This window comes from Drosophila ananassae, chromosome 2L (genome assembly GCF_017639315.1).
Source record: "Drosophila ananassae strain 14024-0371.13 chromosome 2L, ASM1763931v2, whole genome shotgun sequence".
Lineage (NCBI taxonomy): Eukaryota > Metazoa > Arthropoda > Insecta > Diptera > Drosophilidae > Drosophila > Drosophila ananassae.
The window spans coordinates 15,548,304-15,575,694 of NC_057927.1; the positions used below are offsets into that span (position 1 = coordinate 15,548,304).

Consider the following 27,391-nt stretch of genomic DNA (forward strand, 5'->3'; position numbering starts at 1 on the left):
ACATGAAAAAGTTTATATGGTATATCTAACTATCCTTTATTACCTTTATTACTAATTGTTTAAGTGCTTATCCTTTGCTTTTTTGAAATGGCTAGAAGTAGCTAAAAAGACAACACTGCGGGCTCATTAAAATTACAAAAATACGAAAAGCTTAAATCATTTTTAGGTAAAAAATACAGCTCTGGACACAAAGCTGGTGTAGAATAAGAAATCTTAACGAAAAGAAGTAATTAAAAACGTTAAGATCTAATATAAACATATTTTATTGCCGGCATATTGTCTGAGGCAGGTATGGTATTTTTTGGGTATTTGAACTATGTAGATTATTTTACTTTAAATCTTTATAATTTCCCTTTCAAGCCAATGACGATTATTATTAAATATAAAGTTAATAAATATTAAATTTGAAGGAAAAACACAAAAAACTTAAAAATCAAAAAAATCACAAAACTATTTTGGTATTTCGCAACTATGGTATTTCCGAATTGGATCGAGCCGGTTACACCAGTTCGTTTTCGAGCGTGTGTGTGTGTAAGCAAGGGAAAAAATCGCACCATTTTTCTCGTGCTCTCTTGCGTGCGTTTTGGTCTATTGGGAGCAGTTTAATTGAAAATCGAACAAAATAAACCATGCTAATATGTAAAAAGTAGTGAATTAAGTAATAACCGGAGCGCCACAAGACGAAACTCGATTAGCGCACAGCTCAAAGTAGTGCGAGAGCAATTGGAATTGCAAATTTAATTCGGTTCGACCGTGTGTAACTGTGTCTGTGCGTGCGTGCGTGCGTGTGAGTGTATGGGTGAAAAAATGAGGCGTAGTGAAAATGCGTGCAAAACTGTCTAAAAGGTAATTTTTCGAGATGAAGCAATCGAATTAATTGGTCGTGAAAGTCATTGAATCGAAATAAAATCAAAGTAACCGCTAAATTATGATGCGTTGGCAGAAAGGCGGCCCATTGAAAAAAATATGGCCAAAAGTCGAGTAGTTACACCCTCTCTTTGCTCACTCTCGCTCTCTCTCTCTTACTCTCTTGCTGTCTGTCTCTCACTTTTGTCGTCAGTTGGTAGCCGCAAATGAGTTCTTTTTGCATCAAATAACAAAACGTGAAAATGGTTAAAAATAAAAAAAATCACGTACGGAAATATTTACTTTGACCTTGCGGTCAAGATGTTTTTTTTTTTTTAAAGAATTTTACGTGGTATAGGCCACGAAGCTAATTGGCCTAATTTCCTAGTTAGCTGCTTCTGTGATCAGATGAGATAAATGGTGGAGAGAGCTTATATTAAAAGTAAACCTATTAATAGTTAATTCAACCGGAAAGAGTTTATAGATTTTGGAGTCTGGTGATATTAATAACCTAATAAAATAAATGAAAATCAATGAGCAAAAGACAGATTCGGCTAACTCTCTCAGCGGCAAGTAGTGTGGCCAGCTCCAACATAGCCAGGCACAACATACCAAAAAAATACCAAAAAATAGAAAATATGAAATATTTAATTTAAATTTAATTTTTATTATTAAACTAATTAAAACTTTACTTACTTTTTTTTTTACTTTCAGCCGTGGGAACAATGTGCTATGAGTGCTTTAAGCGTGCGATCGTTGAAAGTATACTACTACTGACCGGTTAAATTGTTAATAACTTAAATTTAACTACACACCGCAGATCATCCGTTTGTTGTTGTTTTTTTTATTATTATTTATAAAAAAAAATTTGTTTATTTTCGTCGCTCGCCAATCGCCGCAACACTTTTGCCTATCATGTCAGCCGGCTGGATAAAAAACTGAATGAAATAAATCGGAGTCTGATTTCGGATTGGATTTCGTTGTCACACAATTTGTTGGGATAAAATGTGCAAAAGTGTGTTTGTCAAATTGTTTAGCCAAAATTATTTGTTTACCTAGTTATTCAGCGTAGCACGAGACTGTTTTCCTCACCTTTTAACACAGCCCTTGCTAATTTTGCTTTGCCATAACCGGTACATAAGATACAGAGATACTGAAAATAATCAAAAAATCAAAGCATAATCCCCCTCCGATCTAAATCAAGGAGGAGCAAGGAGCGAGGCCAAGGAGCACAGCCTGGAGAAGATCGAGCGATAGCAACAGAATAATAACTTTTTACAACAAATAGCCAGCCAGCCCGCCCGCCTTTTTGACATATGTACACTCACTCACACCCAACACAGATCCTAAACAAAAAAAAAACACACACAAAAAACAACTAAAAAAAAAAAAAATTACAAAAAATAAAAGAAATTTGTAATAATCGGAGAAACGAAAATTCAAAGAGATGCTGCTCAAAATCAATACTTAATGTCAAACAACGACGATCCCACAGCAACAGCACCCAGCAACAACAACAGCAACATCAGCAACAGCAACAACAACAACAACAGCTAATAGCTAAAGCGGGAAAAGGATTAGGAACAATTGCCAGCTAGCGGCGAAAGGTGGGAGGAGAGAGGCAGACACACCTGGTCACCTGGTCGGTCCACCCGGGAGAGAAGTGGTGGGCAGTGGATATAGCCTGGAGTGGATCTCCCCCGTGCGCGACATGCTCGGATCCTGAGTGAGTCCCCAGTGTGTGTGTGTGTGTGCGAGTGTCTGCACGCATCCAACAGATCCGATCCGATCCGATCCGATCCTCAATCCTCAACAAAGAATCTGTGCAGCAACCAAAAAGCATTTCGGGTCGACACTATCAAGGCCAATAGGAGGTGGAACCATAAAACCATAACAACAATAGAAACAGCAATCTGGGAGCAGTTTCAGCTAATCAAAATTCAGTCATTATCAAAATTCTCGGATTTTTGAGTCAAAATTCAAAGTTAAAAAGCGGAAGGATTACTGATCGAAGCCAGCAAAATGCAGAGACGCGAAAGGCAAGCCAGGTGAGCTATAGATTGGTGTTCCCAAGACATCCTCCCTCACATATCACCGAAATATAATTTTATTTTTATTGATAAGTGATAAGATTATCGAAGCTGATATGTACTTCTTGCAGAATAAGTTAGAAATTATATTATTTAACAAGCCATTTCTATATTATATAATTTTATAATCTATTTAAGATTTATTATCATAATTTACTATCATAATTTATTATCATAATTTAAGAAAAATGTAATCAAGAAAAGACAATGTATGCTTTAAAGTTCAACCAAGAGGTTGTTTCTTTTTTCCTTCTTTATTTTTTTGCCAAACAAAAAATTGTTATTTTTAGCAAGAGGATGTTTCTATTTAAACTTGTGTTGTGTGCTCGGTGCGGTTTGAATTTGTTTTTTATTTTTGCCTTGGCATGCTGTTTTTTTTTGTTTTTGGCAAATGAGGAAGACGCTCCGCTCCGGGTGCAGAGGTGAATGAAATGGGTTTCCAATCGTCGAAATAGGAAGCGGAAAGTGACACACAACACGCACATTTTAAAATATATATTAGGGGCGACCTCCTTTTTTCTTCCTTCAAGAAGTCCTTGTCACTGTGTTGCCACAGCAATGATGTTCTATTGACATTTCTAGGCTGCCAGAGTCTCTGTCTGTGTTTCAGTTGCCCTTAGAAGTCAGTAGCTTCTCATTAGCAGCTCAAAAGTTAGTCTCATAGATCACAGCTCGTAGGGTTTCCAGTTTTTAAAGTTTTTTTGAATGAAAACCCAAAACTGACTTCATGTTGCAACATTTATTTGACACGCCGCTGGGCTCTCTATAAAGAAAAATCTGAAAACTAACGTTGTAATTTTGTTGCCAGCCAACCACCACAAACACTCCACACACACTCACTTTTATTATTTAATAGCAGAGTTGGGATAAAAAGGGGAGAGAATTGTTGCAAGTTGGCGGGGCAAAGGGGCAATAGGGGCATGGGGCATGGGGCATGGGATAACCTAAATTTTGAGTTGGCAACAAGAATAACAAGCCACATAACTGTAACATAGGCCAGGCCAGGGCTGCCACCTGTCCCCATTGAAAAGGAAATACAGTAGAGCTTGACTAAAAGGGAAATCTACTTAGTTATTTATTAAAAAAGTGCAAGTTTTGGCTTAAAAATGTTAGTATTTTAATCCTAAAATGTCCTGAAATATTGTTCTATTTATCCATGTTTGACTGTAATTGGAAAGAATAAGAAAAAATAGCCGCTGAAAGCTGAGAGTTGCGTGTGGCGAAAAGTAGCTTCAATAATAATAACACAAGAAAGCGCTGATGAAAGCGAGAGGGGCAGGCAGCCAGCAGTGGTGGCAAGCAGCAGCAGCAGCAGCTGTGGCACATAAAAACAAGGACAAATTGCGGATTTAGCAAAAAGAATGTGAATGTAAAAGGCAAGCACTTCCAGACTTCCAACACAAGTACTATGCGCCACACTACACTATACTACACAGATTATGTATGTAGTCTAGTGATGACGTCATTAGGCTGTTGTCGACTGTCAATCGGTGGCTCTTCTTCTACTGTCTGTGGCTGTGTGTAGTGGGAGAGTGTGTGGGCGGCGGGCCTCTCGTGGCTGGCATGTGGGTGCTGGCGGGCAGGGCAGGCCCCAAAAGATTGCTGCCGATTAGTAGAATAAGTGCCTGAGACTAAGAGTTTAAGTCAAATGTTTAAAAGTTTAAAATTCAATTATAATAATGTCCTTAAAGGGAGATTTAATTAGTTATTGAAACTAAAACAAGTGCTGCCTTGGCATTCTGACTAGAACACAAAAAGCAATAGTGTGAGAATTTCATCTAATTGAATTAGATGCCAGTCATGCCTGAATCAAAGAACGAGAGACGTAAAAAGTCTGTCAAACAAATCGATGGGATTATCGATGGGACCGGGAAACAGCTGACACAGGCTTTGGAAGAGAGCCCTCTTCCCTCTTCCCTATTCCAGATCCAGTGACTCATCAGGTACTTATGTCACTTGGCCACACTAACAGGAGTTAACTGAAAGTGTATTTATTTTTTTTTTATAAAATATATGTAAGTAATATAATCTAATAGCTTTTTAAATCTGATAGATGGCTTCAATCAAACATTAAATCTTTTAAATTTGATTAATAAATTTAATGACTTGCTCGTCGGGCAGAGTAGAGCACCCTTCTTACATTTTTCTCGCATTTTTCAGATTTTCTCACATTTCTCGAGAGCTGTGTTAGCAGGAATATGAAAAGTTCGCTTTTATCTTGCTAGTCCTTGAGCTTCCAGCTCTATTTGCGTTAATTTTCATCGCTGTCTTCAAGTTCCTACTCCTCAAGTGGATGGAAAACAGAGGAATTTGAGTTTCAAACAAGTGGCTCAGGTCAAGAAAAAGAAAAGCATTATTTTTTGTTTAAATTTATTTGTTTTTTTGCTAAGCCGCACTTGTAATTTCAGGAATTTAAGCCTTATTCTATTATTATTAAAGCTTATGCTTAGCTACTAGTTATAGGGCATTCCATAGTCGGTTATGCCCTTCCACTCTAAATGACAAAAAAAAAGTAGAGTTTAAGACAGATTTAGACATTCTTAATGAACAAAAGTCTCCAGCAATCTCCACCTATCCATCTCTCCATCTTTCCGCCTTTCTTGTTTCTTTTCTCCACCCCATTGCCTACCCCCCACCCACCCCCGCCGAAGAGTGTCTGCCCTGTCTTTCTTCATAATTAAGAAGCAACTGGTTTTTCGCTTTTTCTCCTCTCGCTCATAATTGTTTTTAATTTTCGAAAACAAATAAATGTCATTGGTGGAACAGCAAACATAAATTACATTTTAATTAATTAATTGCCCGGCCGCCAATGTAAACCAACGCAGTAGGAGTCATAACTGGAGGAAATGGATACAAGACTGTTCTTGTATTCTCTCCAGTATTTACTTTCTGGAGAGACTTCTGCAGATAACTGTATAACCATCTCCCTCGCCCTGTAATTGAGGTCAAATGCAAAGTCCCATATCAGTCTGTCAGCAAAGGAGATGGGTGCGGGAGGTGGTAGTGGTGATCGAAGCATAATCTTCCATTTCGTTTAAAAATTATTATTTTTTGAAGGTTAAATCGCTTTGAGAGCTTTAATTTAATATTTAATCATTTAATTATGACGTGCCGAGTATCTTTATTCAATTCATGTTTAAACATGTTAGATGTTACATGTCTAAACATGTTTCAGATTAGATTTCTGCATTGTAGATCCCATTGTGCATTTTCTTTTATACTTTTTTGTAGACATCTCTCTCCCTCTCGGCGTCCGCGTGCGAGTTCGAGCAGGGCCTACAGCTGTCTCGTTTATCGGCGTTTAGTATGGCAGACACCATGAGTCACACTCTCACACTTTCACACTCTCGACCACCCTCACCCCCCGCCTCTTCCATAGTTCGCAGTTGCGACTGCGCTCGCTTAAAAATCTCGTAGAATCAGAGGCCAAAAATTGAGGTAGCTGGCTTTTGCCGGTGGGCTCTTGAGCTTTTCTCAGTGCCACTCTATGTGTGTGAGTGTGAGTGTGTCAGTGTGTGAGTGATTGGCAGGTGCGTTTTGTTTGTGTAACGAGTTTTCTGCCAATAGTTTTCAGCCTCTGACGCATGAACTGAACGCTCTCTCTGGTCTTTCTTCTTTCTCTGTGCCTCTATTTTTATACCCTAAGAGAGAGTATTATTAATGTGACTAAAAGTTTGGAAATAAATTATATTCTGTCTAGAATAGAATAGTTTAGAGTATAAGATACTTCCGCTTAGCCTTTCTTTCTAGTTTCCACTATCCACTATCAGCACGTTGAGTATCTGTATCTGTATCTGTATCTCACCCCTGCAGCGCACCAGAAGCAGATACAACAAAAACAACAACTATCAGGGCATGAACGATAATTACATACTAATACAAAATGCTCATTTGCCGCATTTTTATTTTCACACGCTCACAAGTGTTTTGAGTGCGTTCGGCTCTCTCTCTGGTTGTCCTCTCTTCTCTCTCTCTTGATGGTTCTCATTTCCATGGCTTGTAGACTGTTCTTGGAGGCGGCGAGGAGCTCTGAGCTCATTTGTGATTCGATCGTTCGCCGCGGCAGTTGTCATTCCGCATCCGTATCTGCATCTGTGTATCTGTATCCGGCGGATTTTTTGCAAAACGGCTCGCTGCGGGTGTGCAACAAACACACACTCATACACTCACAAGCAGCAGAGTGCTATTTGTGTTGTTGTTGTACGTGTTAATCGCTTTATCGCTGTGACGTTTGAATAATTTGTGTTTGCTCCAGTTTTGCTCTGAAATGCCTTTTGAATGCAAGTCCCCCCCTGCCTGTCTGTCTGTCTACCTCTCTTGTGTGTGTTGGTAGTGTGTGTTTTGTGGGTGTGCTCCTCGAATAGTTATAGAATAGCGGTGCCTCTGGCCTGGAATGAGTTGTTTCTGTCACTGCCGGTTTCTGTCCTTATCGCTGGACAGTCTGCCACTCGTTGCAGTTGCCGTTGCAGTTGCAGTTGCACACTATTGAGATACATCTCAGCTGTGTATCTTTCAGTTTTGAAGTCAGCTGTCCGTGCTTTATTTTTCCATCTTCTGCAACAACTTTAACGAGTTTAGTTTGGTTGTTGCCACTGCCACTGTCTTTGCCCCCTTCCTGTATCTGTATCTTGTTGTTGTTGCTGCTGCTGTTAAGTACTATTCTTAGCTCGCTCGCACTTTTCTTCTTTTTCCTCCTGCACATTTTGTTTATTGTTGTTGTTGCTGCTGCTGCTGCCTGTTTGTACACCGGCAACATAAACTGGTTTTTCGAGTTATTTATGACTTTTTCTACAATTTATTTTGCCTGCCTGCCTGCCTGCTTCTTTTCGGTTCAGTATCTGTATCTATCTGTCTCTGTCTGGCCTTTTGTATCTCCCACTCCTTTGTCTTTCAGACTTTTGACCTGCAAAAAAAAAAAAAAAAAAATCAGAAAAAAAAAGAGTAAAGAAACTTTGGGTCTCCGGCATTGGTTTTTAATTTCGTAATGTGGCGAAAGTTTAAGCTTAGAGGCTCCAACGCATATTGCAACACACTCAGATACTACTTCTCAGATACTTCTCTCCCCCCCAACCTCACCCTCGCACACAAAGACAAAGCGTAGCGGATGTGACAAATTAAAAGATTTTCATTCAACTCCTCCGGTTAAGCTTCAATAATAAACGTGAAGAGCAAACACAAATACAAAATACAAATAAGAAAAAAAATTAAAAATAAAAAACAAAAGAGAAAAGCCTGAAAGAGTGAAAAGAAAGAAAGCGCAAATTGCGAAAAATTGGCGCTGCTGGGAAAAAGTGTGGTGTGAAAAGGTCGAAGAAATACGGTCGAAAAATAATCAACATATTTTCAATTTAATTTTCAAGCCCAGCCAGAAGAAGTGAAGTATTATATGTGATATTGTGAAATAAAGTGCATGCCATGAGAGCAATTAAACAATTATAACAAAGGCTCAACAACAACAACAAAAAAAAAACAAGTTCTTACAAGTGGAGAGTGGAACGGCCGGAGGAGTCGCAGGCAGCAACAGCTGCTCACAGTTTGGCAGTCATTGGCTCTGCTGCTGCTGGCGCTGCTGATCCCCCGCTACGGTATCTTACGGATATTCCATGCATGAGGGCTCTCTCATCGGCTCCCACTGAAAGCGCCGTTTAACGGAGTTCTCCGGGTTAGTCTCCAAAACTCATGCTGCTCATTATTGTCTCTCTCTCAGTACTTTGGCTTATGGTGAACACATGTTTAGGGGTGAACCTCAAAAGGGATAAGAGTGTCAGTTGGCATAACGAGTATCTGTGGGAACAAGATGCATTTTACAGTTTCTAGTGTGACCAGAGCAGGGATAAACCTGTTGCAGTTTAATTTCATTTTTTATGTAGATTTTTTATCAATGTATCAAGTAATCTTCTGATTAAAAAATAAATAAAATAATTGAGAAAAAAAAAATTAAAATTCAAGGTTTTTAGGTTCGCGACAATGAACTTGAACAGAAGCTGCAAAAAAATAAGCAAAAAACGGGCGAAAAGAAACATTTTGTTGGCAAAGCCAACGCACGTGAGGTCTTCAATGCCAATCAGCTCCCCTTTGGGGCGACCCTGACGCCCCCGCCGCCCACCCAAGGCGGAAGGAAGGAATCAAACGTAAATAACGGTGAAGGAGACTTGAGTGAGGTGGCTTCCGGGGTCACATGTACTAGTACTAGTACTAGTACTAGAACAAAACAAGTCAAAATTTATACTCATAGCTATTCCTATTTTAAAATTAGATTAAAAGGAAATCCTTGCCTTATTATCCCTTATCAGATGCTCTCTAGGTAGAATAGCACCTCTGCAATATGACCTCTCCAGGCTTTTGGCTTCTGAGGCTAAACTAATTAAGACTGTGGGCTGGGCGGTGATTGGATTGCATATTCAATGTTAATCTAACATGCAAAGGTCAATCGGCCATTGAGGCGCTCCCACAGACACTCACACACACACACAATGTTCCAGCTGCCACATTGTTCACGTTTCAGTTTCAGTTAGAGGCTGTGGCGTTCCTAGACAGTGGGATTAAATGGATTTCTTAAAAGTAAAAAAATAGAAAAATAAAAATTTCTATAATAATGAGATATTTATTAAAAGCTACTATTATACTACTTCTATAATTATTCCTAAAGACCTGTCACTAAGGGCTGCCCACCCCACCCACTGTGCAAGGTGCACCTCATCAGCTGCTCTCTTCTCCATTCTGCATTCCCCACTCGACCGAGCCCCCCGCCACTCACTCAGTCTCCAACATTTGGCCGCCACTCGTTCATTTCGACTCGCTATTGTCTGACTTAGCCGCTAATCAAGGCGCGCTTATCTAGCCAACTTGTTCACTCTTGTATGGATGTGTGTGTGTGAGTGTGCGTGAGAGTTCTCGAGTGCTTTGGCTATGAGGCAAGGCTGTCTCTGTCCCTCCATCCATCTCTCTTTTTGCCGCTTATCGGTGTTGATAGGTCAGTTGTTGTAGATACTACTAGTGTGAGTGTGAGTGTGTGTCATTTATGTTATGCGAATCAAAGTGCCTCACTGTACTTGTCAAAACGTCAAATGCCATTGAAAATGGATATTGACACGTTACCGTTATGCGATAGTAATTTGATTACGAGCGAACCATAACAGTACAATTAATGTTCAAGATACAAATGTATCTATGAGTTGTTTTCAGCTGTTTTTCTGATAGTTTTCAATAAAGAGAGTGTGTGAGAGAGAGAGAGGGGATCTGATCCCTCCATGCAATTGTTTTGAACAATTTTTTAATTGATTTGCATAATTGAAATTCAATTGTTTGTGCTGGCAATTATAATGAAATTGTTTGTTTCTATAAATAGCAATTACAGCAACAAATCAATTGCAAGTCACTTGGAAGGGCACATCCACAGAGAGAGAGAGAGAGAGAGAGAGAGAGAGAGAGAGAGAGAGAGAGAGAGAGAGAGAGAGGGAGCATAGACGTCACAGCAATCTCTAACTGATAAGGCACACTCACACTCACAGTCACAGTCAGGGACATAATAAAATGTATAGACACACGCACTTATCAACCTGCCTTTATCACAAGTTTTCTGTTTTCCCCCCTGTTTTTCCGTTTGTTTAATTTCTAAGCGGTATTTGCTTTCTTTGATTGCTTATGTAATTGGCTGCTTGTGTGTGGCTTCTTTAAATTAGAGAAGTACTTGGAGACTTAATTTAATTTTTAGTGCGTGTACTAAACTTAGTCATCAGTGGTGGATCAGACAGTGCGCGTCACCTTAAGCTCGTCAATTGTCTGTCAAATTATGAGAAATTCTTTTGCGGTTTCATCTGTCTCCCCACCACCTGCCCCTCCTAGCCCTCCCTAGCTCTACCCCCTAGTTAGTGATTGTTCTTTTTGTGGCTTTGACAAATTCTAATTGGGATTTTCCGCTGTTTGCGGTTCATGCTCTTGTCGTCATTCTCTCTCTCCCCCTCTCCCTCTCTATCTCTCTCTCTCTGTGTTGGCCCTCCTCCTCCTCCTTACTCTTTGAGTCGGATTTGTGTTCAATTTACACTTGATTTATTTACGGGACTCTCTCTCACACACACACACCTGTCGATAACTGTCTCTGAGTGCTTCTTAGAGTGTGTAAGCAAGAGAGAGAGAGAGAGTGGGTTTCGGCCAACCCACCTGGTGCATAATTTTATTTTTAGATGCTGGTTTATTTTTATTTTAAAATATTGATTTTTTATTTTTCCATCTGGCTGTCAGAGACACGCAGGTAACAGAATAAACAAATGCCAGTGATTGCTATCCAGGAGTCATTGTCATTTCGCTTTCTTCAAAACGCTCTCCACATCAGATTATTAAATTTTTAATTCGTTCACCCTTAGAACCAGTTTGCAGGCCACTTCAGATACTTCAGATACATTTCAGTTGCAGGTAGTTGTAAGCTTTTTTTTTTGGCTTCAAAGGAATAAGTAGAGATCTATAGTTGATAGCTCCATGAGAGAGAAAGAGAGTGAACCAGTTTTGGCCTGCAGGATATTAAGCCATAAAACACAGTCATGGCAGAAAAATAAGTCATGGCGAGACAATAAATCCTCTCTTAAGAACTCTTAAGTTAAAAAAAAAAATTTTAATAATTTGTAGATTTCTTTTACTTGCTATTATTATTATCCATTATTCCTTATAATTTTTAAGATATTATTTCTTATATATAGAGTAGAGTAGAGTAGAGTTGAGTATCTTCTGGCCCCTTAATTTGCCTACTTGTGTCCAGTTTCAAGTGGCAGGGGCAAGAAGTCGAACTCCAACTTAAACTCGTTTCTGCCCCATTTCATCGCTTACTTGCTGCTCCTCTTTACGTCCCATTGCCGTTTTCGCTCTAAACTTCTCCATCTTCTCCCGCCTCTTTAATTGTTATCGGCGGGGTTTTTTTCTTCTTTTTTTTTTTACTCTGTTATTTTTTGTACAGCAGCTTTTAACGGTACAATTATCGGTTGTGTATGTGTTGTACTATAACTTCTCAAATTTTTTTTTTTATGAAGAAACTTGTGAGCAGATAAGATTCAACTCGCAGCTGGCAAATAATCAAGAGGCGGGAAGACTTGATATTAGAAGAAAGTATAGAGTTCTTCCAGAGAAAGAAAGAGAGAGAGTGGGAGAGTGGGAGTGGGGGAATATAACCAACAATTTCCTGTTGAGGTTCAAAAAGAGATAGTTGGGAATAGCAGGAGACTAGAAGACTAGAACTATCTGCTACACAATATTTAATATTTAAACCTTGATTAATTAATTAATTATTAATTTAATGTAATTTATCAGAATCGCCCCCTAGTCCGGCCACTCATCACTAGCATGAGTGGCTTGAAATTTTTTGTGCCACACCCATCAGACTAGACTTAACTGCAACAAAGCACAGAACCTTTTGTCTTAATCAAAAAAAAAAAAAAAAAATAATAATAAAATATTTCCCTCGCCGACTCGTGAGTCATGAGTCCATGATTCTATATCTTTTTTTTTTTTTGCCTTTTAGTTCGCTTGAAATGGTTACACCTGGCCTGGCCTGGCATGGCCGGCCTTACTTGTTTTCCATTCATTTCCATTTATTGTTCTTGAAAAGCATAAATTCTTGAACAGAAATTGACATTTAAGGCTCTACTTTAGACTCTAGACTGGCTTCTAATTCAAAATCTCAATCAAATCTACATATTTGTTCTGGACTGTGTCTCAATTTTTTTGAATCAAGTATAGCCGAGCTTTTCTCATCTGATCCGAGTCAAAATTAAATGTTGCGCAAATACCTATCCCTGAAAAACTTTACAAAGGATGAAGAGTATGTATCCTGAGAAGGACTTGGCCTTTATCCTCCAACCCATATTTTCATTTTACATTTTTAAAAATATTTTATTTCTAAATTTGATTTTGACATTTAAAGTTGGGCCTTCTATGATTAAATATTATTAGACTTTAATTAATATCTCTTATTAATCTCATTGCAGTGGAGGTGGCCCACAAACGACAACTGCCGGTGCATCTGCTGGTAATGTGGCTAATGCCACCACAGCCCTAGCCGGTGGTAAGAGCTCAAGCAATAACATGTATTCCACCCGCCAATCTGTAAGCACCACGACCGGTGTCCTTATGGTCGGACCAAATTTTCGTGTTGGCAAAAAAATTGGCTGTGGTAACTTTGGCGAATTGCGTTTAGGTAAGTTATATCTTTAAACTTTAATAAATAATATATGTTTGATGTAAAGATATGATATATTATTGTAATAGATAGGATAGATAGTTTGTATTGCTTTTCAAGCGAAATAGGCTTAGATTCTTTAGGCTTGGTACCAAAACTAGCTGAGAAGATATAGAATATGTCCTTCCTATAATGATATGATAGATCTTGAGGGATCTGAAGCTCTATTCCCATAAAATTGGATGGATTCTATATTCTTGGTATCAAAACTAGCTAAAAACATATTTATACTCTCTTAAGTATTACTTGAGATCTTTTTAGTTCAAGTATAAAGACCTCTGAGATCTATTCACATAAAAGATATGAAGATCCATGTCCCTTCTTGTTTTATTCTCGATTTTTAAGCCAAGAAGGTTTAAATATACATTAAATACTTCATATCAACTCTAGATGAAAATATATAAAGCCCTTCCTATATGATAAGATGTTGAGATATATTCCTGAGATACTAAGATAGCTTGCTTTAGGATAGTTTGCTTTGCCTTTTATTTTTGCTTTTTTAAGCAAATTGGGTTTTATTAAATATACTTGGTATCAGAACTAGATGAGAAGATATAATAGATGGCCAGAGATCCTAAGAGTTATTTCTCTAAAAGATATAACGAGCTATGTCAGTCTGTCCCGCTGTCCTTTGCTTTCTTGCCTTTAAAATCAACTAAAGTTATGTTTTTATACTCCTGCCTTCAATAAGCTATGAAAAGTATATAATATTAGTTACTCCCTTAAGTTATTTTCCCTTTGAATATCCCTTTTTGCAATCCTTGTTTAATTTGTTATTCATTTTTGGGGAATAACCACTTCCTCTGTCTGTCTGGCTGGCATTTCCAGGTCGGTTGCCGCCAACAGCCTTAAACCACAATGGGAACACGGCTTCTTCTTTGCCTTTTCCCTTTTTTGATTCCTTTGTTTTTTGTTGTGTTTTGTGTGTGTTTGTTTTGTTTTTTGTTGTGTTGAGTGTGCTTTTTACTTACGAGAGTGCATAATAATACAACAAAATGCCATACCATTCCGCCATCTGTTTTCTTGGCGGCCGTCACTTTTGCTTTGTTTGCTAAATGCGCTTTTATAAAGTTGTTTCATACCTGCCTCTGCCTTCCCCCCATTTATTTTATTTTTATTTATTTTTTTTTGGGGGAATGGCACTTCCTCGGCTTGCATTTGTTGTCAAGTTGCCAACAGGTAGTCTCTGGCAGGCTAATTTTGTGCCATTTTCTGCCAAAAGTTAAACTCAAACTGTAATTAAACTCATTTTGGAATTAATTTTTTTCACTCTCTTCACGATTGTGATTTCTACTTATTCTTTGTTCTACGTCATATTTCGATATTTTACTTGATTGTATGTTTTTTTTTTGCGGCTTTTGAATGACTCATTAAGCTCCCCCACGACAATAAAGAATCAAAATGATGATTTTTAATTGGCTACAGTTTGAGAGTCACATAGATAAACCAGAACATCACAGTTTTGGATACACTTTTCTTTTGAAAAATAGATAAAATTGCAATTAAATTTTTGTTATTTATTTGTGACGTTGCAAACTGTTTTAGTTGGCCTCTGATGTCACTTTTATTAATTGTGATCTATAAATACCCTCCTCAGTGTGTTATTAAATCCGATAAGTACTGGCGCTGAGATAAAAGCCACCACTCTCTCTCTCTCACAAAGTGACATAATTTTGTATTAATTTTTTTTTTAGAAAATAGTGGAATAAGAATAAATTAGAGAAACAGTTGGGCAAGAAGAGTATCAACCTAAATAGCCACTTTCCGCCTCTTATTCTTGCCGCGTTTTATGGGCCCATTGCGTGGGCGTTTCTCGTTTCATTTTTGGGAACTTTTATTTTATTTTTGTTTAGCGCGAGGCACGCCCTTAAAAAAATGTTTGTTTTTTGTTTATAAAAGGGAAAAAAAAAACTCTACAATGATTGGTGTTGGTATTGGTATTGCGTTAGGTCACGGTATTGGCTTTTTTTTCTCTCAAAAGTTTGAAATAAAAGGGATCTGGTCTGAAGTTTATTGCTTATTTTGCATTTTAGGGGAACTTTAAGAAATATTTCTGCCTGTCAGCAGTTGAGCAATTAAGTTAAACGCTTTTAAATGACACTCTCACATGGCTAAAATTTTGTGCATTTTGCATTTTTTGGCTTTTATGAAGGCTCTTAGAACTCTTGGCTGTCTAAAGGGGCGTTGCCTGCCTGATATGCCTCTGTCTGAGCTTTAATGTTTTGTGTTTTTTGTGATAAGCAATGACGGTCATACCTGCCCTCCCCCAACCAACCAACAAACCACCCACTCAGTCAGCCAACCACCCAAGCACTTACATCCACTCTCAAACTCATGACATAATTTTTGAAAATCACTAGAATCTCATACTAGAATTAAATTGTATTTTAAAGGCCTTGCTCTCGGAAAAAAATGAAAAATTAAAAGCAAGAAAATCTAGACTTTTTTTTAGATATTTTATTTAGTTTTTTTTTTGTTTTTAAACTTGGCCAGGACGACGCATGTGTTGCTTTGGTGGTGTTGGTATTGGTGCTGCTGCAGGGCGTAGTGGGCGTGGCACTGTCGAGAACAGCGTCGCAGGTAAAAGTTTTCAAAAGCATGCGATTGCAATTTTTAGCATGAAAGGATTGGGATTTTTTTGTTCTATTTCTATAAAATTTTAATAAAATTTAAATAATTATTTGAACTAACTTTTATTCACTTTCCTCTGTTTTTCAGGCAAAAATCTTTACAACAATGAACATGTAGCAATAAAAATGGAGCCTATGAAGTCAAAGGCTCCGCAACTACACTTAGAGTATAGGTTTTATAAACTATTAGGATCACATGGTATGTAAAAAAAAATCTCTTAATGACTTAATGACTACTAGTCCGATATATCCCACTTTTCCGAAGCTGTCGTCCTCTCTAACTCGAATTTTAACCAAAAAACTAACCACTACTAACCAGAGATCTCTTCCTGGAAGAGGACCAATATGGAGTGCCAGTTTATTGGCACTTTTGGTTCCGATCTATATGTCCTTTGTCTCTGTATCTCCCTGCCCGCCCACATCTATCTATCTACTACTAACTCCTTAACTCCAAAACTAAAAAAAAAAAAATCGTAAAACAAAGTTTTGCACCGTTACCACCACTTGATTATTTGTTCCTTAAAACGTAATTTATCATTTTTGAAATAATAATGATTTTTGGTATCTGCGAAAGATAATGATAAATACGAAATGGAAAACATGAATAGATTTTCTCAAGCATATTTTCGGAGCTCGGTCGGTGCGTGAAGTTCTCAAAATCAAAAATAATAAAATATCTCAAATAAAATAAAATAATAATTGAAATAAATAAAAATTGTACAAAACACCAGTCTCTATAATATTGTATGTCTTGTGGTAGAGCGCCTTGTAAAAAAAAAAAACAGCTCGAAAATCACTTCACTGCCAAAGTCTCTATATCTTTTATTTTTTTGTCCTATTTTTTGATTTAAAAAATATATTTTAATGTTACATTTAACACCGAAAACCCACCGAAAAACACTGCTAAATTGTAATTTAATTCCGAAATCGAAATCGATCATCATGCGCTGCCTCTTTTTCTATCCACACATATATGTATCTTTATCCGTGTCTGCTGCAATCTCAACCACACAACTCGAATCTGAACCAACCAACCACCACCGATCCGATACGATACTCAACAACAACTGTTGCATAATACCAAATATTGTGTGATGTGTGTGTGTGGCATGTTTTTGCTAAAAAAAAAAAAAAAATACAAAAAAATAATAAAACCAATCCTCCCACTTACTATATCCCAATCGCCATGATACAACCCTGCAATTGGACCTGAAATTTGGACATCATCTTCCATCCCATCTGAATGAGAATAGCCGATAACGCCCCAGATGGCATACCACGCATTTATCATTTGGGCACTTGCGGTGGCCGTTACAATGCCATGGTTTTAGAGTTATTGGGATTATCATTAGAAGATCTCTTCAATATTTGCGCCCGTAAATTTTCACTTAAGACTGTATTGATGATAGCGAAACAACTTGTAAGTGCTGCCACGGCCCGGCTCCTACTATCCTACTTACTATCAACAAAAACAAACTAAAGTTCGAGCGGATTTCACAAGATGATAGTTGATTTTTGTTTAGAGATTTAATTTCTATATATATAGAGTGGGCGTAACAGCTTTTTTATTCGTATAACACCTTCGGTATAACAGTTTTAGATTTCAAATCTTGCCAAGTCCGCTCGAAATACATCTAAAATGTTTAATTTTTTTTTATTTTTTATTTATATTTTGACTCAAAAGTGTCTCAACGGCTAGGATTTTATATAAATTTGTTTTTTTTTTTTTTCTATTGATTTAGAATGATTTTTTTTTAAGTAAAAATACAAAACTAATAGTAGAAATACGCAATGAACGTTAGTGAAGTTTTTAGTTTTCTGTAGATAAGCCTCGAAAGTTGATCGTAGCCTGTAATCTGTAATCCAAATGCATTTTTCTTTGTAGCTTCCAGTTTATATAACAGTTTATAACACTAAATTAATATCCTATAAGCATGTACAAAATTGGCATTCTCAAGGGTTTCTCAATTTAGATACATTATCTTGTACATAAAACACAAACAACAACAAAAAATAGCCAAACTTTCCTTGTATTCGAATTGTTTCGAGTTCGAATTCGAAAAAACAACCGTTATAAGGCATATAATATAACAGTTACGATGTTATACTTATTAATATACTTTAGTTGGCATTCCTAGTTCTCTTTTTTTTGTTTACCAATCTCTTGCTATTATATACACGCTCTTTATTTTGACAAAAAAAAAAACCAAAAAACAAAAACAAATGTAAATGTATATAATTTAACTAAAATACTAACACTATTCTCGAAAAATATGTTATAAACTCCACACAAAACTACAGTTTAATTATAATTCTAGCTACTAAGCAACACTAGTACGAGATTAAAGTTGATCTCAAAAGTTAGGTTAGGTTAAAGGAGGAGGAGGAGGAGGAAGGAGGAGAATGAGTTGGTTCCTGTGCTCCAGTTTTTCGTTCAGCAGGCTGCTTCCTCTTGTGTATATGCTTCGAGAATCTCTATTTTTGTTGTTCTTGTTGTGTTTAGCACAGTCAGTTGATTATATAATGATTATTATTATGACGCTCGCTCCATGTTAAAAGAAAGGTGGTAATACCGTAAGACGCGCTACACTAACCTGCAAAACATGAGCCGTATATCCATCGCTCTCTCTCTATCTCTCTCTCAACACATCAATCTCCCCACTCTCTCTGTAGCTTTATCTCTATTTCCTTGTTGTGCCCGCCCGCCCACCGCCCACCTGTCTGAATAACGGAAGAACAGCTACAAAATAAAACTTTTATATTAAAAAAAAAAAAAAACTATTTTGTATCTCTTATCTTTCTTTCTTTTTTCTTCCCATCTCTCTTTATCTCGCTCACGAATTTTTGCATAAATACAACAAAAACAACAACAAAAAAATAAAAATTAAAAATATAAATAAACGAACAACAAAATCTTTTGTGCGCTGTCCAACACTCGCAACAAAAAAAATAAAACACTCGCTCGCTTCTTCCAAACAATATTCCATCCCGTACCCGATACTACAAACAATCGATAATTCGATAGCAGAGGGTGTACCAGAAGTATATTACTTCGGCCCATGCGGCAAATACAATGCTCTTGTTATGGAGTTGCTTGGTCCATCACTCGAAGATTTATTCGATATTTGCGGCAGACGTTTCACTTTGAAGAGCGTACTACTGATAGCTATACAATTAGTAAGTACAACCACAAAAAAAAACCACCACAAACCACTTTAAACACGGCAGAAAGGCTGCAGTCTTCTGCGGCAATCGGAAATTGTTTTTTAAAGCACGCGCATAACTTCGCACATAATCACATTCACAACACTGGTAGTCGACGACAAAATTAACCAACACTGCATAGTAATAAGATCGAATCCAAACTTTTGATTTCTGTTAACATATGGTTTTGGGGTGTGTTTGTGTTTTTTTTTTATTCTAATTAGGTTGCTTGGTTATCTAGATTAGACATTTTATCAATTTTATTTTTATTAATTTCCTTTTTATATGATTTTTCATCACTAACAACAACAAACTACTAGGTCGTTGCCTTTCTTACCCTCTCGACTCTATCTGCCTCACTTTCTCTTAAAATCTCTTCAAGTCGCCTGGTTGAGGGTTAGTTATGATTATTATTTTCACTTATTTTATTTTTTTTTTGCATACATTTGGAAGTAGTCCTAGTCCATCACTTAAAATATTCAAACTCAGCCTTCAAACTGAAAGGAAACGTTCATTGTACTGAAATAAAAATTTGCATGAATTACATCAATTTCGTAGTTTAATCTAGAAACTCCTAAGTTCTTGTTCATTATTATGGTTTATCGAAAGAAAATTTGCCATTCAAAAGCGAAAATCAACATTCAAATTACATAAACAGCAAGTTGAGACACTACAGAAACAAAATGTAAAATTAATTCAATTATAAGCTAATCTTAAAACTAATTTAACTTGGAAAGAATGAATAAAAAGTGAACAATTAATATATGTCGATGGAAAATGTATATTAACTGTTCTGCTTTTGCAATAAAACACTATGACTTATGAACTAATACTATTTATTTTTATTATTCAACAAAAAACAAAAATTATAAATGCAAATGTAGCTCCACCGGATCGAATATGTTCATAGTCGGCACTTAATATATAGGGATGTGAAACCAGAGAACTTTCTCATCGGCAGAACGTCAACAAAACGTGAAAAAATTATACATATAATTGGTGAGTATATAATTTCTGCCTGTAATTATTATTATTTTAATAAAAATTCTTCTTTTTGTAGATTTCGGTTTGGCCAAAGAATACATTGATTTAGATACAAATAGGCATATACCATATCGGGAACATAAATCCCTTACTGGCACGGCACGTTATATGTCAATCAATACGCATATGGGACGAGAACAGTCGCGGCGCGATGATCTGGAGGCACTGGGTCATATGTTTATGTATTTCTTAAGAGGTTCACTGCCGTGGCAAGGCCTTAAGGCTGATACACTCAAGGAGAGATATCAAAAAATCGGTGATACGAAACGAGCAACGCCCATTGAGGTTAATCACTCATTCATTCATTCCCAATTAAAATGAAATGAATCTTTTAATTAAATTGTAATTTATCCCTTAGGTGCTTTGTGATGGACATCCAGAAGAGTTTGCGACATATTTGCGTTATGTGAGGAGGTTAGATTTCTTCGAAACTCCCGATTATGACTTTCTGCGAAGACTGTTTCAAGACTTATTCGATCGTAAGGGATACACCGACGAGGGCGAGTTCGATTGGACAGGGAAGACAATGGTAAGTGGATTCGATTTAAATCTCATTTAAATGAAACTATTTTTAAGACATCCACAACAAACATACTAACCAATATGATAACTCTGCCGAATTCTAAAACGTCGTCCTAATCTAATTTATAGGAGACATAGTGAAATGCAAGCCATTTAGATACCTAGTCATATGAATCAAAATCCGTAATACTCTTAAGTTGACTAACTTGTAACTTGCAAAAATCATTTCGAATGACCGCGCAACATCTCATTGCACCCGAGCATGTCAAATAGAAGTCAATTAATAACCAGCAACCTCAACAAATAACTCCCAGCGATTGCGAATATTTAAAAACAAGTTAACCCAAAAGAATGCAAGGCCCATTGGTTGGCGGCCGTCTATTTTAACATATCACTCTCCTAACATGGCTGGAATCATCGGTTGGCATATCCACTCGCCGCTGCTGCACAGAATACGGGGCCAAATTTGTTCCACACAGTTCCCACATTCATGTTATATATATCTTTATCCATTCCCGAAGTATATTTTTTTATAAAGAGCCCTCGAACTATATGAAAATAGGATCTCAAATTAAAGAGCAATCGAATCAGTAAAAACTACAAAAATCCCCTTGCAAATATAAAATGTGTTTTACTCATTAATCCTCTACCCCTAGTGAAGCAAAAGAAAAAAATTGTATTATCAATCATAATTGAGAAGTTTTATGTTTTGAATTTAAGACCAAGGAACAGCTGGACCAAATGAAGGTCATAAAGAATGCGCCACCATCGCATTTGGCTAAGAACAAATCTGACAAGGTACAGCACAACACATTGTATAAAAGCGACAGTGTTGCAAAGCTATGTATGATGCTCGATTCTCTTGTAAAGTGTTGGTTAATGCTTATTTTCGCGCGTTGCTTTAGGTGGCTATGCTAGAATATAATTTAAGCGAGAATAAAAAAAAAATGAATAATAATAAATTAGGTAACACATTGAAACAATATTTAACAGCACTTCTCTTCTTGATCTCTTCTCTTTTTTCGGTTTTCAACACCGTTTCATGTGCGTTTAACTCTCTATGTGTGTTTAAATCCAACAACCGCATCATTATTATAAACACATGTGTAATCAAATAAACAAATGCATTCACATTACTGACAACAAACAGTCAACGCCCGTCGGATCTCTGCAAACTGGCCATGAAGTCATCATTTCACCAAATAAAGATCGACATAATCTTGCAAAGGTAAAGTATTAAACATTTCAAGATCTACTACCATAGTTCGAAACGGAAGAAATTTGGTTTTCTTTTCAATAAAAATAATCTTGATTATGTTACCGTGATGGCTGTTGGAAAACCCAATTTTATATTTTAGCAAATTCTCTTTTTTTGGTTTCTCTATTCTTTTTTTTTTTTAACATTGGCTTTAAACTCTTATTTTTCTGTGCTCATATTAAAACAACTTTTTTTTTATCCTACCTCACACAATATAATAATAAATAAAAAACATTAGGATGTTTCGTATTTTGATTTTGATGATGATGTTGACGTTGAGAATGAGGAGTTTATAATACTTCAGGTTAGACGTTGTAGACTTGAAAAGTATCTCTGTACTGGTTAGTGTGATCTAATTTGCTCTTCTCAGTCATACTTTTGAGACTATCTGCTAGTTCCTCTTCTACTCTTCGATTCAGTATTTTCTTAATAATTTAAGAACTTCCTGCTGATAAAATTGTGGTTAAATTAGGCTGTAATTCTCAAGCTTTCTATTGGTGTAGTAGCAAAGAGCTCAACTAACATAGTCTTACAACTGTACTGAACTGCTAAACCAATTGGTATATGGGACTTGTAGAGTTCTCTACTTCTCTAATTTGAATACTATCTTCTGTTTTTGCTCCAGTTTTTAATTTTTTATTTGATTCGCTTTAAGTGTCTACCATATGGATTAAGATTTGTTTTTGGTTCTATTGTGGCGTACTCTTGACTTGCTTATTATTTTTTTTTTTTTTTTTTTTTTTTTAATTTAGACTCACACTCTTACACTCTCTATAATAAACACACACTCGCATATAATATTAAATCTGTCTCCTTGTTGTACAGTATTAAACAAGAAACATTTATGAAAAAATGTATAATTAATTACTGATAATTTTGCATAAATCCGTTTCCCACAATTGCCCGCCCGCTCGCAAACCGAACTGAACTGTACCCAACACCCAACCAAAAAAAAATATTAAAAAAAAAAAAAAAATCTATCCAAATCCTTCACATCCACTTCAACCACCATCACCATCCGTCCAACCACAGCAAAATGCCAAAGGAGGTGTTGCTGCGTGGCCTGATGTGCCAAAGCCGGGGGCAACACTAGGCAATTTAACACCGGCCGATCGGCATGGTTCAGTGCAGGTAAGTTCGCTGCGACAACCGGCCAGTGTTGTACAACAGTTTTTCTATCTTCTTTTCTTTCCGTTTCGGTTTCCGTTTCCGTTCCGATTATTTCTGTTATGTCGCTCGCTCGCTCGCCTTCCTTTTTCTCGTATGCCCAGTCAGACTGTAATGTACTTTTCACACACATGATATAAAAAAAAAATTATATGATAGCAATCAACTTCTTTCTGGTCCACAACTCATCCGATTTCGCCTCATTTCTTGTTCTCAATCATATGAGTTTGTACATATAGTGAATCCGTATATAAAATATATATATTTCCTCCAATTACTACAACGAACCTATCTATCGCAGACTGTTATATTTTTGGCCTTTTCAATTCTAATGTTTTCACTTGATTTACTCTACATTAGCTCAACAAGGTACTGAACAAATCTCTCCTCCCAACCGTGTGTTATTCCTATTCCTCTCCACTATAGTTTATTCCACATAAGTTCGGTTCATTTAGTTAAACACCGTTCCGTTCCATTCTCTTTTTGGGTAATTTTTCCTCGGATCTTCCATTGAAATATTTATTTTTTTCAAATCTAGCATATTCCTTCTTATAGTAGAGAAGTCGAATAACGAATGAGGATCCCAATAGAAACAAAATAAATAAAATGCATGAAATTCAAAGAAGAAACCTTCGTAGATTTCCTCCGTTTTCGCACAATAATATATGCATGTTTTTGTGTGTTAACCAACACTGGTGTAGACACAACCTCAGCCTCAGTGACCTGCATGCCACCACACACACACACAAGACATTCAACACACACCTTACACACCTTAGTATAGCATGGTTCACACCTCCCAGAATCACACTAATTTCGCCTGAATAGGCTAAGTAGATTTCAATATTCTTTGGGAATTCGGCCCGAGGATATGTCTTCCATCTTCCATGAAGCAAACCAAATCATTGGCATGTGATAGAGTTGTTGGAGTGTAAAAACAAATCGAAAACCAAAACCCAAACTTATTGCAGAGATTGCCTGAAGATTCGAGCTCGGATGACGATAGCCCCTTTGATGCTTACTATGAGAAAAGCGACACCGAAGACGACCCTAAGAAATAACCACCTCCCACAAGACCTACTTCTCCAATACCTACTCCAATATATTACTCAACTATTGCTACTTTTAAGACTTGAACGACAACTCTTCTACGATATCCTTTCCTTAGCGTCCTTCAAACCTATCGCGAGGTATTTTCAATATGAACTGTTTGTCCTAGTCCTTTGATCTGTACTTTGTCTGTGTTCTAGTCCTCCATTCTATATGTTTATGTGTTCTAACCTGACATGGCAGGCAATCTCTGAATTAGGTTTAGTGAGGTATCGATAAACGATAAATGCAACTATCTTTTCAAAATTTTAATTTGGCGAAACAGAGATCGAAAATTGTTTTTTGTACCTGTATAACAGTTTGAATTATTTGTGATCTATGTATGTATCATCCACCCCCACCCACCAATCCTTAGATTTGTCTCTAGTGTTAATGAATGGAGTCATTTATTTTTGATTAGCTAAGTGAAAAAAGAAAGTGTTAATCGTCCAAATATGTCTATCATGTATGTTTAGTTGTTAAAATTGATGGAAAGTGTGAAAGGAGACTAATAGTTACAATTTTATGCATTATTTTTCTTTGTTCTTTATCACTGTGCTTGCAGGTTGTGAGTTCGACGAACGGCGAACTAAATCCGGACGATCCCACGGCCGGACACTCAAACACGCCCATCACACAACAGCCGGAAGTGGAAGTGGTCGATGAAACAAAGTATGTGTTATACAAACGGTCGACTAATCGATATATCGATATGTAGATAATGAGATTCACATGTGCATTATAAATAAATAAAAGGAGTTTTAATAGAAATTTAATAATACAAAAATAATTACCCTTTTTTGAGATAGAGTTAGTTTGTAGCTCACGCTTTAAATCAAAATATAATTTTAATAATTTAGGCTCATAGACAAAATTATTTAACGGGGAGATATATATCGATACATTGATTATTAGATCTAATAGATATTAAAAAAAAAAAAAAAAAACAATTTTTTTGCTTTGACGTTTTTAATGCGCAACTTCCGTTTTTTGTTCTCTCTCTTTCTCTCTTTCTCCGACCACTCCACCTAACGCCCGATCTCTATGACCTATGACCCCATTCCGTAACCTGAAACCTGTATCCCGTAACCTGTAACCCATACCCGTATCCGTATCCGTATCCGAATCCGTGTCGTTTCTGTCCCTTGGTTAACTGTCTCCAGTGGTTCCTTATATTCCAGATGTTGTTGTTTCTTTAAACGAAAGAAGAAGAAATCGACGCGCCAAAAATGACTAGACGGTGTACAATGTAGTCCAGAACGCGAGGCAGTCACCCTGCTGCGCGCCACTTCACATTCAAACTCACGGGATAGCGTATTGAATAATCCGAGTCAGGATTATATCCAGCAGGCAACGTCGCAGCACACGTTGCGTTATCCTCCATCCGCGTCGATGCTGACGCCCACACCAACTACAAACACACCGACACTTCCGTTGTAATTAAAAGATTAAAAAAACAAAAACAAAACAACAAACAACAAAAAATAATAAAACATAAAAGATACAAAACAAAACAAAAAAAAAAAAAAATACAAAAATCAAATATAAAAAACAAAACAAAACCCAACAAAACAAGAAACCCCGTAAATGATTAAATACACACTAAAAACAGTAAAAACAAACAAAATGAAACAATTTTTGATTAATTATTGTAATGATTGTATTTTATTATTATTTTTATTATTTACCAATTTTGCGTTTATTATATAAATTATTATAATTATTAATTATATTATTATTAATTAATGCTATTATAAATAAAAAAAGAAAACAAAATTCAAACGTAAATCAAACCGACCGAAAAGCAAAAATAAAATCCAGGCAGCTCCCCAGTCGGTGTCCTGTGAAAGGGATATGGGAAGGAGCATCCGATCCTCCATCCAATCCCAGAAAGCCCACTCCCAGAACCCCCCCCATATTGCTCCCAAAACTTGATGAAAAACTTAAACACACAACACAAAAACCACTTAAACATATTTATATATACACAACATATATATTAAAAAACAAAAAACAAAAAAGAAAGGAAACAAACTAGTGCAGTATCATTAAATGAGAAAAAGGAGAAAAATGAAAGAAATATTTATACGCAACCAACAAAACTTGTAAATTATAATGAAAGAAAAGAAAGCGAAAATAAAATTCATTTTTGAAAACTTCAAAACTAAAGATATGTATGCAGGTATATATGAAGCAACTTATACATAATACGTATGTATCTAATATATAGTATAATTTGTATGCCTCCCTCGCTCGGACATAAAATCAGCTGCAGTTACTTCCCGGTACTATCATCTACCAGTCCACTCCCCCAGTATCGATCCAATCCCCCAGCGTAGGCAGCTTGGTTTAGCTCTGTTTTTTGGATGCACTTTTCTAAAGCTATGTACATAATATATATATTATATATATACACACACACGCGAGTATTTTGATATATATACACGTCTAATGTATCGGATAAATCAAAAGTTAGAGGTCCTCTCTTGGTAGTCAAATTCATTTTTGTGCATTTACTTTTTTGGGATTGTTTCTTAGGTAAATTTTCGTTTAAAATGTGCAAGTTAGAGGATGGTATCTGCTTTCGGGGGCAGATCACTCCGAGCAGATCAATCACCTTTTAGGTAAATACTAATGTACTGAGTAATTCATTTGATATATTACGTGATATGAGTACTAAACTAACCGATAAAGTTGCCTGCAGCCACGCCCCCTTTTTCCATATATCTTCCTCCAAAAACACACACGACTCTGACACCCACACACATCTATGAATCTGAACGAATTTGTTTTCCTCTACACTCCGCCATGAAAAAGTGAAAAGTAAAGCTAGAATCAATAAATCGTATGTGGAATCTATATATATATAAATATATATTTTAACAAATTTTTTATACTTATTACAAATATACATACACTGCAAGAAAAGGAAATCAGAATAGCGTTAACTTTACAACAAAAAAAAAGGCAAACTTAATGTGTTTTTCGCAATCTTTCTAGCATGAAAATATTTAAAAAACAAAGAGAAAATATAAAAAAAAAAATCCCAATTTTACATGAATAACATTGCATATGAAATTAACCCAGATTTCTTGTATAGTTAAATGAAAATCATTTGTATCATATATAACAACAAAAAAAAAAAAATATTGAAAAACAAATTACGCTAAATGGATACTTCGAAAAGGTAAAAACAAAAGTCAACAGCAGGAAAAGGAGTATCCGAAATAACAAATCGCACTAGTTTATATATATATACATACCTAACTTAAAGTATAACAAATTATACATAAAGTGCATAAAATTTAAATGTTGA

General features: G+C 36.4%; 1 protein-coding gene across 35 annotated transcripts; it reads left to right on the top strand.

Annotated features, from left to right (window-relative positions):
- Positions 1-495: 495 nt before the first annotated feature.
- Positions 496-27,358, top strand: LOC6501259 (casein kinase I). Of its 35 annotated transcripts, none has more exons than XM_032450347.2 (14): positions 496-846; positions 1,561-2,894; positions 12,911-13,119; positions 15,880-15,990; positions 18,817-18,968; positions 19,880-19,994; positions 20,056-20,324; positions 20,398-20,568; positions 21,282-21,359; positions 21,712-21,789; positions 22,058-22,123; positions 22,852-22,950; positions 24,641-24,747; positions 25,239-27,358. In XM_032450347.2, the coding sequence occupies exons 2-14, from the start codon at positions 2,869-2,871 to the stop codon at positions 25,306-25,308; spliced, it is 1,551 nt and encodes a 516-aa protein (XP_032306238.1). In that variant the 5' UTR covers positions 496-846; positions 1,561-2,868; the 3' UTR covers positions 25,309-27,358. The 35 variants fall into 35 exon arrangements, with proteins under 35 accessions (XP_032306238.1, XP_044571592.1, XP_044571584.1 ...); XM_032450357.2 differs by lacking the exons at positions 496-846; positions 1,561-2,894; positions 18,817-18,968 and adding exons at positions 6,954-7,136; positions 8,297-8,598; positions 17,045-17,211; XM_044715631.1 differs by lacking the exons at positions 496-846; positions 1,561-2,894; positions 18,817-18,968 and adding exons at positions 6,954-7,136; positions 8,302-8,598; positions 17,045-17,211.
- The last annotated feature ends 33 nt before the right edge of the window (positions 27,359-27,391 follow it).

What these genes read in the sequence shown, in the direction of transcription:
- LOC6501259 (XM_032450334.2), top strand. Translation starts at nt 12,698, where the DNA reads ATGTTGCGCAAATACCTATCCCTGAAAAACTTTACAAAGGATGAAGA. An exon ending in CTTTGGCGAATTGCGTTTAG is followed by an intron (nt 13,120 to 15,879) that starts GTAAGTTATATC and finishes TCTGTTTTTCAG; the next exon opens with GCAAAAATCTTTACAACAAT. An exon ending in ATCGGCATGGTTCAGTGCAG is followed by an intron (nt 22,951 to 24,640) that starts GTAAGTTCGCTG and finishes CTGTGCTTGCAG; the next exon opens with GTTGTGAGTTCGACGAACGG.